This window comes from Oryctolagus cuniculus, chromosome 1, assembly GCF_964237555.1.
Source record: "Oryctolagus cuniculus chromosome 1, mOryCun1.1, whole genome shotgun sequence".
Taxonomy (NCBI): Eukaryota; Metazoa; Chordata; class Mammalia; order Lagomorpha; family Leporidae; genus Oryctolagus; species Oryctolagus cuniculus.
This window is the reverse complement of record NC_091432.1, coordinates 45,756,815-45,772,629: the sequence shown is the minus strand read 5'-3', so window position 1 is coordinate 45,772,629 and position 15,815 is coordinate 45,756,815. Positions and strand designations below refer to the sequence as shown.

At 42.9% G+C, this 15,815-nt stretch overlaps 1 protein-coding gene across 2 annotated transcripts in view; it reads left to right on the top strand.

Moving 5' to 3' along the window:
- Positions 1 to 12,531, top strand: part of SLC6A5 (solute carrier family 6 member 5) — a 90,095-nt gene extending 77,564 nt beyond the window's left edge. For both annotated transcript variants that reach the window (XM_051825012.2, XM_017345563.3), the window contains 3 exons: positions 3,059 to 3,159; positions 7,165 to 7,332; positions 9,518 to 12,531. In XM_051825012.2, coding sequence (XP_051680972.1) covers positions 3,059 to 3,159; positions 7,165 to 7,332; positions 9,518 to 9,673 — 425 coding nt within the window. In that variant the 3' untranslated portion in view covers positions 9,674 to 12,531. The remainder of the gene's footprint in view (positions 1 to 3,058; positions 3,160 to 7,164; positions 7,333 to 9,517) is intronic.
- The last annotated feature ends 3,284 nt before the right edge of the window (positions 12,532 to 15,815 follow it).

Sequence of the window (15,815 nt, the reverse complement as noted above, 5' to 3'; positions counted from 1 at the left end):
AGAGAAATTTTAGAGTGAGCTGAGAAAAGTCCTTAGTGAATCTATGACTTATTCCCAGCACAGGCTACTGAGTCTTTTTAAAAAATTGTTTGTTTACTTATTTATTTGAAAAACAGCATGCAGCAGAGAGTGCGAGCAAGAGAGAGCTCTTCCATCCACTGATACACTCCCCAAATGGCTGCAACAGCCAGGAGCCTGGAACGCCACCTTGGTCTTCTTTGTGAGTGGCAGGGTTCCAGACACTTGGGCCATCTTCTGTTGTCTACCCAGACACTTTAGCAGGGAGCTGGATTGGAAGTGGAGCAGCCGGGACTCAACTGGCACTCCCATATGGGATGCTGGTTCGGCAAGCGTAGGCGTTACCCACTGTGCCACAATACTGCTGTGGCTATGAATCTTGACTGTTCTCTATGATGTCGTTGAGGTGGTCTGGAGGTGCATAGTAATGAGACTTGGCTGATGCTCTTGCACTGAGCTTGGAGGAAGTAGAAGCCAATGTCAGGAGCTGAGGCCCATGAAGGTTCTCAGGATCCTTTATTTTGATAGCAGTGGCTGAGTGAATTTTCAAGGTGAATTTTAAAATTGAGGCTTAACATATACACAAGGAGCATATGTCTTTTTATTATAAATTTGTATTGGATAGTGAAAGATTATAAATGTGTATGTGTGTATATATATGTATACAATGATGCTACAATGGATGTATAGAATGTAGAATGACTAAATTAAGCTATTTAGTGTATCTATCACCTCAAATACTTGCTGTTTATTTCTCCTGCCTAACTGCAACATTCCACCCTCTGCCCAGCTTCACCTGTGCTCCCACTCCCCAGCCTCTGGGACTGCCATTCTGCCCTCTGCTTTTCTGAGTGACTTTTTAAGATTCCACACATAAGAGAGCACATGCAGGATTTGTCATTTCTGTGCTTAGCATTTCACTTAGCATAACGCCCTCCAGGTCCATCAATGTTGTTGCAGGCGACATGATTTCCCTCTTATAAAGCTAAGTATAGCATTCATTGTGTATAAATCCATATTTTCTTTATTGTTCATCAATTGGTGACTGCTTAGATTGACTCCTTAACTTGGCCATTATGAATAATGCTGCAATAAACATGGGAGTATAGATTATCCCTTGGAAATATTGATTTCAAATCCTTTGGATACATACCCAATGGGATTGCTGTGTCATAAGGTAACTATTTTTAGTTTTTCAAGGCATCTCCATTCTATTTCCCATGATGGTGCATTGATTTACATTCCAGCCAGCAGGGTCCTAGGGCTTCCTTTTTTTCTACAAGAAGCACGTGTCTGGAGTACACAGCTCTATGAGTTTTCACTTCCCAAAAAATGAGCACCAGGGTCAATGTATAGAACCTTTACAGGGCCATTTTTTTTTTTAAAGGACTGAATTGTTTATTCTCCTTCCTGGCGGGAATACCACAATCTCTGAGTCTTACTCTGTATGAGATTGTCTTTTCACATTGCATCCATCCTTCCCCACTTCCACATGAGAACACAGGACCAGGAGACAGATCGTCTGGACCCGGGTGGGGGTGGTGAAGGGCCACTTCTCAGGTGGAGGTGGACAAGGAGGCGAGAGCAGAAAGGTCAGAGGTGGCAACTGAAGGCATGACGAGGAGCACCTAAGGAATGAATATACCTGCTGCTCGTGGGTCAAAGAGCAAAAAACCCAGAAACCCAAGGGGCTGAGAGAGCCAGAGAATGGGAGGAGCAAGAGGAGCAAAAGGCCCAGGTGTAGACAGAAAGCCTGAGGATGTGTGCAATAGAGGAGCTGTCAGAGGAATGGCAGCTTTCCCTGGAGGCACCTCAGACCCCCTGGACCGGCAGGGTGCCACTTTTCACATTAACCACTCAGAGCATGAAGGAATGATGAAAATTTAAGCTGAGTCTGTGTTTAACTCAGAACTGCTGACTACAAAGGAGCTTGGACTTAAGGGGTCGATATCCCATCATTCTGAGAAGGCCACACTTCTGATAAGCTCAGGAAAGAATACAAAAGCTGCCTGGCTCTAAAGCATTCCTCCTTTCCTTTCAAAGAGAGGTTTCCAGACCTCCCTAGATGAACTGAGTGCAGGAATGGTAGCTACGTAACTATCTCCTCTGCATTTTACTTTAGTGACTTGATGAGTGTCCTCGAATACTATCATCCTTTGAGTTCCAAAAAGTGTGCAGTGCACACTTGGAATTTATGCTCATTTTTGCCTGCCATTGTTATCTTACGTGAAGTGGAGATCAATGGACTCACTGAAGAGTGTCTTTGGGAGACACCAATGTACAGTGGCTCTTGCTCTGTGTCACAAGGACTTTGTAATATTCTCTGCTGTGACCTCCTCTTTTTCACCTTTTTTTAAAAAAATGTTATTTAAAGTTTCCAAACTTCATGCATTTCATATGTACAAATTTAGGAACATAGTGATTCTTCCCATCTTCCCCTACCTCTTGCCCATACCCCCTCCCTTCTATGTCCTCCCTCTCCTATTCCCATTCTTATTTTTTTACAGAGACCTATCTTCAGTTAACTTTATGCTCATAAGGTTAATCCTACACTAAGGAAAGAGTTCAACAAATAGTATAAAGGGAAAAAAATACTGTTCCTTAACAATCGAGACAAGATGATGTTCAAAACCATTGCATCTCAAAGAGTGTTGACCTCCATCTTTACTGGTTTTGCAGAGCTGTCTCTAAGCGTGTGAGTCCATGTCAGAAGACAGCTGTGTCTGTGAATATGCCAGGCTGCAGCAGAGTTCACACAAGGGGTTTGGCTGGAACTGAGCTTTTTAGATGTCACCACAGGCTGACATTTCTGAACCTCACTGCAGAGAGTATTTAATAACTATTTAAATGTTCAATTTGCCCTACTCTTCCTGGCAGCAAGTCATTTGTCTGATGGGTTCCTGCATAATAGGGGTCGTGTTGACACCAGGCTGGGGCCATCCCTGGCCAATGGCGCTTGAATGAGGAGTTTTAGAGCCTGCCCCCTGCCCTGCCCTCAGCCCCTGCCACTTCATCTCATACTCTGCTTGTCTCTTTGCAGGCTTGCAAAGATTTTGTGAGGATATAGAGATGATGATTGGATTCCAGCCCAACATTTTCTGGAAAGTCTGCTGGGCGTTTGTAACTCCAACAATTCTGACCGTAAGGAAAGCATGCTTTCTTGTGCACATAACACCTGGGATGTGTATGCTTTACATTTGAACACAGTGTGTGCGTGAATGTGAGCTGGGGAGGTAGGTGGGGGTGAGTATTGTTTTTGTCTTTCAGATGAAGAAACAGGTTCAGAGAACAGAAATGATTTGCTGAACGGTGTCTAGCTGGCCAGATGCAGAGCTGGGACTCACACATAGGTCTTTGGAGTGTTTCTATTGTATCTGTCTGTCTCATGTACTGAAAATGGGGAAAAATCAGCCCATGGTTCTCGTGTGCTGACCACATTGCCGGCCTGTTTGTAGTGTGTTTGTGTGTCCCCTCATGGCTCTTTCACAGCAGCTCTGCAAGGCTGGCATTGCGACCATCTCCACTGTACCAATGAGGAAACTGAAGCCCAGGGATTTTGTGGCTTGCTGCTGTCACACCCCTAATGATTAGCAGCAGCCTGGATTTGAGCTCAGGCACTCCAGAACTCCAGAACCCATGCTCTTAAACACTACTCAATCTAGGGACTCAGCAACTAATATTAAATTAATTGGACATTTAGTATTCATTTTTATTGCTTTTGAGAACTATCTTGTTATTCTCAAGAGTGATGATGACATTTTAGGAGCACCTGTCATTCATCTTTTTAACAACTGGAGCCTTTCATGTGCCAGTAGACCCGCACAGGGACTTAAAATCACATCTTGCTTCCTTTATCATTGTGCCAAAAGCTGCTAGTTTTACCCCTCTCCCCCTTCAAGCACAGTAATTGATGAGGATCTTGCCTTCCTCTCATGCCTTCTGGTTTGTGGGTATCATGTTGGCAAGGCTGGAGGAAGGTGACAGTAATTCCTGATGGACCCAGTAGGTGGCACTAGAAACCAGATTAACACCCCTGTTTTGCTACCTGGTACCAGCTTTGCTAAAGGAAGACAGGGTGAAAGTACAATTTCAAAGAAAAACTGTATTCTCTTCTTGTTTTTAAAAACAGTCATAGAAATAATTTTAATCAAAATGGCTCAGTTTCTTTATGAGAAGCTAGAGGTTCAGACAGATAAACCATTCTTCATTGATCTGCCGCTGCATTTCCAACAGCAGCTGGATCCCTAATTGTAGAGGCTGCAATTTGTCTGAGAAGCCTCACTAGATTTGGGGCATGAGCGTTTTTGAAAAGGATGAAGATAAGCACCGGTCTACTCAGTTCAAGGCTGAAATGTTTACGAAGAATTCGGATTTAGCCAATTGGTGGGAAGAGACGTTCTGTTAGCAGAGACTGACCTGGAACGGTCCCCATCTCTGCCTCACCTTTCATTTAATCCCAGTTACTGCTACACATGATTTATGCTTGTCTGAAATCAAAGCTAGAATGAATTCTAGATTCTACCTTCTTTTCTTCCTGTCCTAGAAGAGACTAAGTGTGGAAGAATTTTATCCTGTTTTAGAGAGTCCTATCACTAGTGATAATCAGCACTACTGTTTGTTGAGTGGTGCCATGAGGCAGGCACTTTTTGTGACTGTTGTCTCTCAAGTTTAGGACCACGCTGCCTGGTGGATAATTCTTCCCCCCATTTTACAGATGTGTGCGCTGAGGCTTGTAAAGGTGAAGGAACTTGCCCAAGGCCACAAGGCTTGTAGGTGGCAGAGCCAAAATTTGAATCTGGGGCTGTCCAGGCTTCACCCTTCTGCTGTGCTTTCATTGACTTAGATTATATATGTCACATCAGGTAGTTGTGTAGAAGTTGTAGAACATATCCTGAACTGCATTCCCTTTCTGCATTGTTCAGGAGCTAGGGGTGATCAAAACCGGCCAATTCCATTGTTATGAACCACTGAGTTCACAGACTTTTCTTTGGCTGTCATCAACAAATGGTCAGGGTGCACCTGCTTCAGTGGCAAATTATTATCTCTGTTGATTGGGCCCATGAGAGGGTTTTATCAAAGCCGACCTGGCAGAGGGAAATTTATGGCACAGAACAAGTTGCACTGAGAAGGTTAGTATGATATTTGTGTGACTGGAAATGGGCATCAAAGGACCAAGTCCAACACTTACTTTTTGCCATTTGCCCTTCTGTAAAATGTATTTTTGTGATGTGCTGGAATAGGTTAAGATTATGAGTTTAAATTACTTCAGAGCCCCTAAAATAAAATTGATCATTTTTATATGTGCCTGTGTGGATTTATAGAGCTATAAATATTCTCCATGCAATTATTGTATACACAGTCAGATCACGTTACTGAGTTATGCACACACATAAGCAGATGTATTGCTATTTATATAGTAAATGAAATGGAGCAGCTTGCCGTAATTACATTAGGCCATACTTCCAATAGACTGGTTAATAAGGCTTATAACTCTAGGGGCAAATGTTTAAAAGGGGGCCCTCGGTAGACATCTCTTTCCATGGGAACATTTTTTTTTTCAATAGTTGTCTTCAGGCTTATATTGCTTTGAATCAATATATTGAATTATTGTTGCATTGAAATCATGACTTGGCCCAGCAGCCCGGGCTTTGCAGTAAAAATATAGATGCCTTCCATTTGTATAGTGCTTCATGCTTTTCCAAAGACACTTCTGGATTATCTCTCCTGATGTAATTCAATCCATTCATTTTTGGGCAGTTATTTTATAGTTTAAGACAGGATGAGAGAAATGGGGAGGGGAAAGGGATGCAGGGGTGTGAATTATTCTCTTTTTTAAAAGATTTATTTATTTATTTGAAAGGCAGAGTTTACAGAGAGAGGAGACACAGTTCTTTCATCTGCTTTTTCACTCCCCAAATGGCTGCAATGGCTGGAGCAGGGCTCCAATCCAAAGCCAGGAGCTTCTCCCAGGTCTCCCATGTGGGTGCAGGGGCCTAAGCACTTGGGCCATCTTCCACTGCTTTCTCAGGGACATTAGCAGAGAGCTGGATCAGAAGTGGAGTAGCTGGGACTAGAACCGACACCCAGTTGGGGTGCTGGTGCTGCAGGCGACAGCTCTATGGGGTACACCACAGGGCCAGCCCTGGGGTGTAAATTATTCTAAGCTAAAGCTGTCACAGGCACAAGGAGTTCAGGCAGCCACACAATTTGCTCATGGAAATGTCCCCTGGAAGCTTGGCTGGCATGGAGGCCCTTGTGGCATCTTCCCAGGTGCCTCTGTCATCAGCAAACCTTGTTTCTCTTCAGCTGCACTGGCCAACTCATCCGAGTTCTCACAGTCACTGCCAGCCAGAGTGTGCAGTGATAGGAGAAATGGGGAGACTTTCGAGTAAATGCAAGGCTGTTGTGTCCAGAAACCTGGTGTTGTTTACAGGATGTGAATCTACCCATTGTATAGTAGATAAGCCTGACATGTGAGTCCCATCCACTGAGAAAGTGGTGAAGCCGAGGTCAGCCTGCTGGCTCTGGTTCTTGGCTCATGATTGGTAATGATCCTTGTTCACCTTGAGTCAGTTGGGGGCAAGGGTGGTGGGCGGCGCTGTGCATCCACTATCTTTGTCCCACAGCTAATTATAGGACTGAGCTCCTGGCTCTGTCACTGCTTGGGGACCACTCTGGCTCTCACTCAGCCAGCTGGAGAAGTAGTTCCTGGATGTGGGCCATTCCCCATTCAAGAAGAAAGCAAAATGGATTCATTGTTAAAAAAATGAAAATAAATACTGTGGGTCTGTATCTTATAGACACGTTTGATTATCCACTATAGAAAGTACACACAACTCCTTAAAAACACCCTCCCACCCCCTCCTGTTCATTACTTGGTTGCACATCCTTTCACCTCGCCTTCTCTGCATGCACACAGACCTGTGCACCTTGCTCAGTTCCTGTGGGATTGTAAATGCAGGGTCAGCAGCTAAGTGTGCGTCATCTTCATCTCTTTGCAATTCAGTGTCTTCATCTGGAAAACTTTTTTTGAGGTCAACATGAGTGTAAAATGTTAGAATAATAACACAGGTGCAGTACGTGCCCATTGAGTGAGTGAATAATTCCCTTCATGGCCTAACACGTGTATTTCTCTTTTCTTCCCAGTTTATCCTTTGCTTCAGCTTTTACCAGTGGGAACCCATGACCTACGGCTCTTACCGCTACCCGAACTGGTCCATGGTACTTGGATGGCTGATGCTCGCCTGTTCTGTTATCTGGATCCCAATTATGTTTGTGATAAAAATGCATCTGGCTCCTGGCAGATTTATTGAGGTAATTCTGTCAGCTCCTCTCCCAAGGGAGAGCCCCTAAAAGCTGTGTGCATTAAAAGACAAAATATTCAGTAAACTTATTCGAGAGGGAGACTTGGTGATTAAGTGATTACAGTTGCCACAGTTTCTATTAAACCTATTTTTATTATGTATTGTTTCTCTAATGGAGGGGCTCAGCCAGTCTGAGGCTGGGCTATTATTATGCTATTCCTCAGTGCAGTGACAGCTCTGGGGAATCAATGATCAGTGTGTCCTCTTTCCGGGAGTTTCTCCTCCTCTCCCCTCATCCACAGTTCAAAGCCTGGTGCTTCGTTTTTAACCACACATCAGATTCCCACTTTCTTGAAATTCCTCTCTGTCCAAGGCTTCTCCCTCCCAGACACCTCTTATATTCAGTTTGAAATCACGACTCCCCTCTGTTGTGGAAGCCTGTGTTAGGGATGGCTGAGGGATCAAGCTGATTAAAATGTCACTGTGGCCCTGGAATGTCATGAGTGCCAGGGCTTTGTCGATGTGAGGTGAGAACTTGTCTTGCCCAATCTACCCCTGGCTGGCCCCATTTTGAATGCAAAGGGCCCCCCCCCCCCCCCCCCCCGCTTCACTTCAGAGTGGATGGGAGGGAGACCACCATTTATCCAGTTACCATGGACGAGGGTCCAGGCTTCTGGTGTTTATAAGAAGTCACTTGCTTAGGTGTGCGAGAAATTGGTCAGCCCCAGCCTCTGTCTTTAAGGTGCAGGGGAATGACATGTTGGATGAAAAAAGAGCTACGCAGGGTTTGGATCAGGGACAATATGTCATTTTATCTGGGACCTTTTCTTTAAATATAGGTTTTTAAGCTCCAAGCTTTTTGCATTGACCCACAATCTTGGGGAAGTAGGACCCTCATGTAGCTTAACTATCTTCCAGGTGATGCTGACGTACACACAAGTTTGAGAAGCAGTGGTCTAGAAGATAAAGAAATGCCTGCTGAGACAGAGGACAGGAGTACAGCTGTGTAGGCTTTGCTGTTGGGTAGCCAGGCGAAGGAGAGGAGAAGCAGGGTGGGGGTGAGGCCCACGAGTAGGTGCACAGCACAAAGGTGCACTTGGAGGGGAGGTAGCTTTGTTTTTGCTGGATTAAGGATGCAATGGAGTTGGTAAGGGGAGGTAACACAGTGTTCTTTCACTGAAACCATTCTCCAGGTTTCACTCTCAGGAAGTTCTGTTCATTGTCCACTTGAAGTGAACTAACTGAGGCCCTAATCACCCCCAGGGATGCTTCAGTCCCAACCTAGGAAAACCTCCCCACCAACTGACCCAGAAATCTCCTTCCCTCTGAACAGAACCTGTGATAACCTCAGCTACTGTAATCCTAGGCTGAGACTCCCTAAGCTGATGAGTTGGCTGTAGAAATTTATTATAGTTGATTTGAGACACAAGGGTGGCACACTGATGATTGAGGGGAGATTAAACTAACAGCTATAAGAAGCCGCTTCACTTTCATAGGTAATAAACATGTAATTGTTCCCTCTTATACAGTCAGAAATATGTTTTTTTCCTTTTTCTAGAAAACATTCCGATGAAATTATGTTTTCCATAAGAATTTCAGTTGAAGGGCAGAGGCATCCCCATTATTTTTAGCTCTCCTGCAAGAACCCACACTGCTGAACCAAGTCAGAAGCATATATTTTTGTCAACAGATAATTAAAGTCTTTGCTTACATTTGGCCATGTATCTTTGGGGTTGAGAGTTTCTTTTCTGGTCATTTATATACATTTGAGAAATATGCTAAACAAAAATCCAATTATTTTGATGTAGCGACCCACTGTTGAGACTACAGAACAAGTAATTGAGCACATGTCTCTTATGCCTTGCACTTGGCAGTGGATACAGAAGCTTGTGGATTCTCTTCATTTGGAGGGGGAAACTGTGTAATTAAAATCTGGGCCCTTTATCCTCTATTAATTTTGTGCAAGGCAAACATGGAGCAATTGTAATATTGCTTGCAGGGTGAGGTAAATAATTTCAAGTGAACCAAACTGCATCTCTTCTTTAATCTGTCTGGCCTACTTAATTAATGGGGGCTGATCATCCTAATTGCCTTTCTTGGTAGGGGGCCTCTTAGCTCAAGGGGTGGGTGGGTGGTCTGCACAGGAGGGAGGTGCACTGCTGCTGTGACCATGTGTGTCTTTGACTTCTTTGCAGAGGCTGAAGTTGGTGTGTTCACCACAGCCGGACTGGGGCCCATTCTTAGCTCAACACCGTGGGGAGCGTTACAAGAACATGATCGACCCCTTGGGAACGTCTTCTCTGGGACTCAAACTGCCAGTGAAAGATTTGGAACTAGGCACCCAGTGCTAGTCCGACGGTGTGGGATAGCGCAGACTCCATCCTGGTTTTCTTTTCTGCCTTCCCCTAACATCCCATTTTTCTTCGTTCTCTCTACATCTCAGTTCACATCCATGCATGACAGTGGTTACCTAGGAAAGTAGGACCTAGTGTTGCATGCTACAGTGAAGAGCTAGACAGATCACTTGGAGTGCAGTCTGCTTGTGTCCATGGTGGCATTTCTGATAGGGCTGGTCTCCTAGGCATGTGCTTCACCCTACAGGAACAGATCAACTAGAAGAGCCCTGAGAGGCACGTGTAGTTTGACCAACAGAGAAGCATCCACTGTGTGTTGTCTTGTCTTTGGGGGGTGCTAGGAAGGCACACATAGAATGACAGAACTATAAGACTATTCCTTTGGAACCAACAGCATTGTAGAACTGAGCAGAATAAAGTAGGGATTTTTGCTCAGACACTAAAAGTTCAGGACAGGGTATGTTTAGTGGGCTAGCAAAAGTCAGAAAATGTTTTGGATGTAAGACAAGGCTGGCAGATCCAGCAACCACTTAATGGTTGAATTCATATTCCCAGTCACAACTGGGACCTGTTTCCTTCATTTGGACCGACTGCCTCAAGTGTACCATGAATTCAGATGCTTTACTCTCTGCACACTGCAAGTCTGTGAGAACTGAGGGTTCTCTCCCATCAGTTGTCTTTTTGTTGTTGTTGAATAGCCACATTTGTGAGTCCTTTTGGTTATTTTCTTCTGTGTAAGAAGCCATCTTATAATTTGTGCCTGATTTTGTATGTTCAGAGTAGAACTCCATTCAAGTTTCTACATGTCATTGAACACAGTGGTTCAATGTCATGGCCTTGTGTTTCTTCTCCTCTTAATGTCTTTCTATAAACTGTAGACCTATCTTCCAACCTCTGGGAAAACAAGGCTAACCCTGGTTCTGTGTATATATTTTATATGTAGGACACAAACTCTTAAAAGACAGAGGTAACTTCTCAATTTTTACTCTTAACTTTTTCATTCACAGTAAATGCCAATTGTGGTTATAGAGAAATCAAAGAATTGCAGAGCGTAGGAGAAAGCAACCGCAATATTCACTGCTCTGGCAGTACATTTTAGGTCACTGTGTTTACAGAGATTTCTGATAAATACAGCTTAGGTAAGTAGAGTAGTGAGTGAGCCAATTAAGACTATAGCCTTTAAGACTACATTTAGCCAATTCAATTTTAAGAGTTCCCTATTCACAGTCCTCACTGTAACTGCAGCCTAATGAGAGTAAATCCTATGTCTGCAGAGAGTGGCAAAGCTGTAACCTTTATTATCTTCCTGTAGCCTGAACATGCATATATGAAATTTTAAAAATGTGATATATGTTCATGTAGTGTTTACTAGTAGTGGTGTTTTCTGTCCTTATAAATATCTTATGAATCACTGTAGAGATGGTGACTTTAGAATAGAGTAGTCTGGATTTCTTTTTACTTACAGTAATACTATCCAAGCCTAAAAGTGTTTCCTGTAGGGGAAACCATTTCAATCATTTTCTTATCCATTTGTCTTCATATTACAGGGTCTCAGGCAAAGTTTTAAGTTCAAATATCCTATATTGATGTGACATTTTCATCCTGTTCAACAGCTATGAAACCCAACAAAAGGCTTTAATGTAACATTTTTACAAAATGACTTCATTTGTAAGAAAAGCATTGACTCATTTTACTGAGCTCTTCCTTTTCTAGACTAAACATCATCGCCACTTGCCAACACCGATGTGAGCTTCCAGTCTTCAAGAGTAGCCTGTCGAAGCTTTTAGGAAGGGAAGCAAAGATGGATTTTGAATGTCAGGTTGTCACATCTGTTGTCTGTACTTTGTGTTTGTTCTCCTTCTTTCCCTGTTTCCAAATCTAGAACTTTCTAGAATCTATCTCACCAGTCCAGTGTTTGCTGTCACAACCTGTCGGCCATTTACACTGATTTCCGCAAGAAAGCCATGCTGATGAGAAATCCCCATTACTGTAGCAGATGTCACAGAGTGGTAGCAAAAGTGAACCTCTAGATTGGGTATCAGGTGGAGTGAGAGAGGTGGGGAGGAATAAGTAAGGCTTAAAAATTATTGGCAGCCTTTTCAATTTGAAGGTTGAAGAAATGAGCTTAAATCTATTAGCAATCTCTCATGGGACTGATAAATTTGTGTCACAATGAATGGTTTTTGGCTTTTCTCTTACCTCTTGGCTAAAACTCAAGTCTGATGCTGGATGCCAATCAAATTTCTGCTAATCATTGCTGTACTGATGAAAAGAAGCGGGGGAATCCCCATGGACATTGTCAGGTTTGTTTTGTACACAGTGAAAGTTAACTTACTGGTGAGAATGGAGACCCCCTCTCAGACTCGTCCGTTTCATATGTGGGGACAGCCACATGTGTGTTAATTAGGTTTTATCTAAGGCAGGCAGGCTCAGGAGCTGCTCCCTGAGCAATGGGATATTTTTTTCATTTTCTCAAGAATTTCTAAATTTTCTATAACATTTTCTTGAAGTGTCATGCTCAGGTGAAAGGTTCTGAGCTGCCCTGGAAACAGTTACCTTGAAAATTTCGTTTTGTCCACTTCTATAGCCAAGTTTAACTTTGTGGCTTTCCATGGCATGGGTGTGTTCAGTATCTCAGCTATTTCTAGTCATCATCTATCTCCTGTGCACAGCTCTGTTGGGCTTGACCAGGACGCTGAGAGCTGAGATGTATTCAACCAGATGGATTGCTTCCATGCAATTAAAATGCACAGTCAGTGGGGAGGAAAAATGCATGAATAAAAATGAAACAAGTAGTATTGTCATAAACTGCCACCCAAGTTTCCCTTCATACCAAGAAACAAAAACAAAAACAACGTGTTGCTTAGGAAAGACTTCCATTGGTTTTCTGTGCTGAATGGTGGGACATTTTCCACTAGCGAGATTATTTCATGATACCAACAAATGCTGGAAACCCATTCAGAGAAAAAAAAGCCATATGTGAAAAAACAGTAACCCTGTAATATCCTTAAAGGTGAAAAAAAGTGTATATTTCTTAACGACTGTTGTGGCTTCTTATGCAAATGTTTGTCTTGTGTATCAGTACATTTTGATCTCTTTTGGGCTGTGTTTGTTGTATACCAATGTGTCCAGTTCTGGTTCTTTGTAGTAGCTACTGTTTCTTTTCCCTTTGTATTTATGTACTGCATGAAATCTGTGGTCAATGCAAAATCTCAACGACCGACCTCTGTGTCTTTGAAATTTCCAATGTGTGTTTACTGTGTAAGAAATGTAATTGACTTATATTTCAGCAGCACTTTAAAAAGAATGGAATACCATGACCTTTAAATGGATGAGACTTGGGTTGTCTTTATGCTAACATTGCACTGGAGTTTTTTTCCTTTAAGGTTTTGTTCTTATCTACCTGTACTGCAGAGGTTCCTGTGCTCCATCTGTCACCGTGATTTTCCCATGCCTTAAATTAAGACTTTTCTTTCTTCTTTGTTCTCTTGTCAATTGGTTGTGGTCCTCTTCCCAGAGGCCAGCACAATAACTGTTGCTCCACATGTGTGATGGCAAGATCGTACCACTGCTCTTGGCCCTGGACTTGGGTTTCCTGCCTGCTTCTTTGAGACTGGTGACTCATGTTGGGACATGCTTCGTGGTGAGTTATCCTGCAGCAACAAAAGACAGAGGCCAACAAGTGAGCACTTCCTCTATGTCACTGTGGAGACTCCATGCAGACCACTTCAATGCAGGGAGCAAAGGCGGGTGACTTAGTCTTGGTACTCGTTTCCCCGGGAAGTAGCCCTAAAATTTGTGAAAGGGAAGCTTCCAATGTTTCGTAGATTTTGCTTCAGTTTTCCAGAAAGATCGCTTCTGAGCAGGCTGCAGCTGAAGAGAAAGGTCTTTCAGGTTGGATATTTATCACCTCTGAGAAGGAAGCAGTGGTTTGATTTGCTTGCCATGGGTTAAATACATCTTCAGGTAACCATTTGCCTTACAGGTGTATTTATTGTTAGGATGATACTTAGTAATTGTCTAAGAACTGCTTTGTGTGTCATTTGTTGGTCTTTTTTTGCACTTTACTATGGACCTATCAAGGAATAGGTTAATTCTTAAATTGTATACTTGGCTGATGTCCTAAATGCAGGCATCTTACGTGGGCACTGTTGCCCATGAATAAAGATGTGCTCCCTAATCAGGCCCTTATATTTTTTCATTAATTGTACATGAAGAATATATATTATGTTATAAATAATACCCGTATATATATCTTATAGAGTACATATTATATCCTGTGCATTATTCATTTAAGAAGTCATTATTCTTGAGGCCCTACCTCAAATTTTGTATTTATGTGTATAAATGCAATTTATTGTATTATATATTTGCCTATTATATACTGATATAAATTAGAATTTATCCTAATAATGTCTGAGTTCACAAAACCCTAAATAAATGTCAGTGTTTAAAATATAATGATTACAGTATTGTGTCTGCTACAAATCCATTACCCACCATCTTTCTTTCTTAACAATGGCCTTCAGGTATGCCCAGGATTGATCTATTTTATTGTGAGGAACTTGGAACAGCTATGGAAAATTGCCCTCCTGGGAAAATGAGATATTGTGCTGCTGTGGAAACAAATATCAATTAAATTGTTATATTCTTAAATATCAGAACGCACTATTGTTTGATGAATTATTTACTATCCCCCGTAGTGGGGAGGGAGAAAGAGACCAGGGGCAGGGAAGAAGAGGGAGAGAGAGAGCAAGAGGAAGAGAGTGCGCATGAATGCGGAGGTCTGAAGTCTGAACAGACAGACTGAGCAAGTTAATTCCTTGTGTGTGTTTTCATGATTATTTCTCGGATTTTGATCTTCTTCAGTTAGGCAGACTTTTGTGTATCTTCTGTAGTGTGCAAGGCCCCAGGCTAAAACAATCCTGATATCAAGAAACTCAGAGCCCAGTAGGAAGACCACCCAGATTAAACAAACAAATGAGTAAATGTCACTCCTGTCTACTTTTCAGTGGCTGGAATCCTGTGCTGTCTGCCCAGAGATGGGGTGCGGAGGTCTTGTGTCACCATCTCTCCTGTCTGGTCAGGTCAACTCAGAAACTTGACTCTGTTCTCCTCAGATGAAGGCATGACACACTCATGCTCTGCCTCCATCACCAGCTTCAGTGCTAGGAGGCTGATGTGGATCACTGTCGGTGGAAAACAAATCCCTTCACAAGCTGATGCCAAAAGCCGCATGCCAAGAGGGTGGTCCAGATCTAGCATGGGAAAGATAGATGGTAGAGAGGTTTACACACACACTCAGGATTGATCATAATACTGCATTTTTAAAAATAAAGATTGACTTATTTATTTGAAAGCTAGAGTTACAGAGAGAGAAAGGGGGAGACTGAGTTCTTCCATCTGCTGGTTCACTCCTCAGATGACCGCAACAGCCAGGGTTGGGCAAGGCCAAAGTCAGGAGCCAGGAGCTTCATCAAGATCTTCCACATGGTTATTGGGGTCCAAATACTTGGGCCGTCTTCTATGGCTTTTCTCAGGCCATTAGCAGGGAGCTGGATCAGAAGTGGAGTAGCTGAGATTTGAATGAGCACCCATATGGGAAGCTGGACTAGCAGCTGGTAGCTTTTCCCGCTATGCCACAATGCTGGCTCCATAAATCTACATTTCAGTGTGTACATAGAGCAGCAAATACCAAACTCAGTTTAAGGTCTTATCTTGCCAGTAATTGTTGTCTTGTAAGGATAATAAGAGGGCTCTGTGGGATCAGAGTTTGGTGTGGGTCATCACCCTCTAGTTCATTCCTGATATTCACTTGCTCCTTGTGTCTTGTAACTCTTTATTTTGAAAATTCTCACACATGCCTAAGTTGGAGAGAATAGAATGGTGAACTGTTCACATCACTCAGTTTCAACAATTAACAACTTATATCCAAGTTTATTTCATTTATCCCTCTCTCAACCTTGAAATATTATATTAAAGATAGTTGTTAAAGGGTCAGCACTGTGGTGTAGTGGGTGAAGCCACCACTTGCAGTGCTGGCATCCCGTATGGGCACTGGTTTGAGTCCTGGCTGCTCCACTTCCGATACAGCTCTCTGCTATGGCCTGGGATAGCAGTGGAAGATGACCCAAGTCCT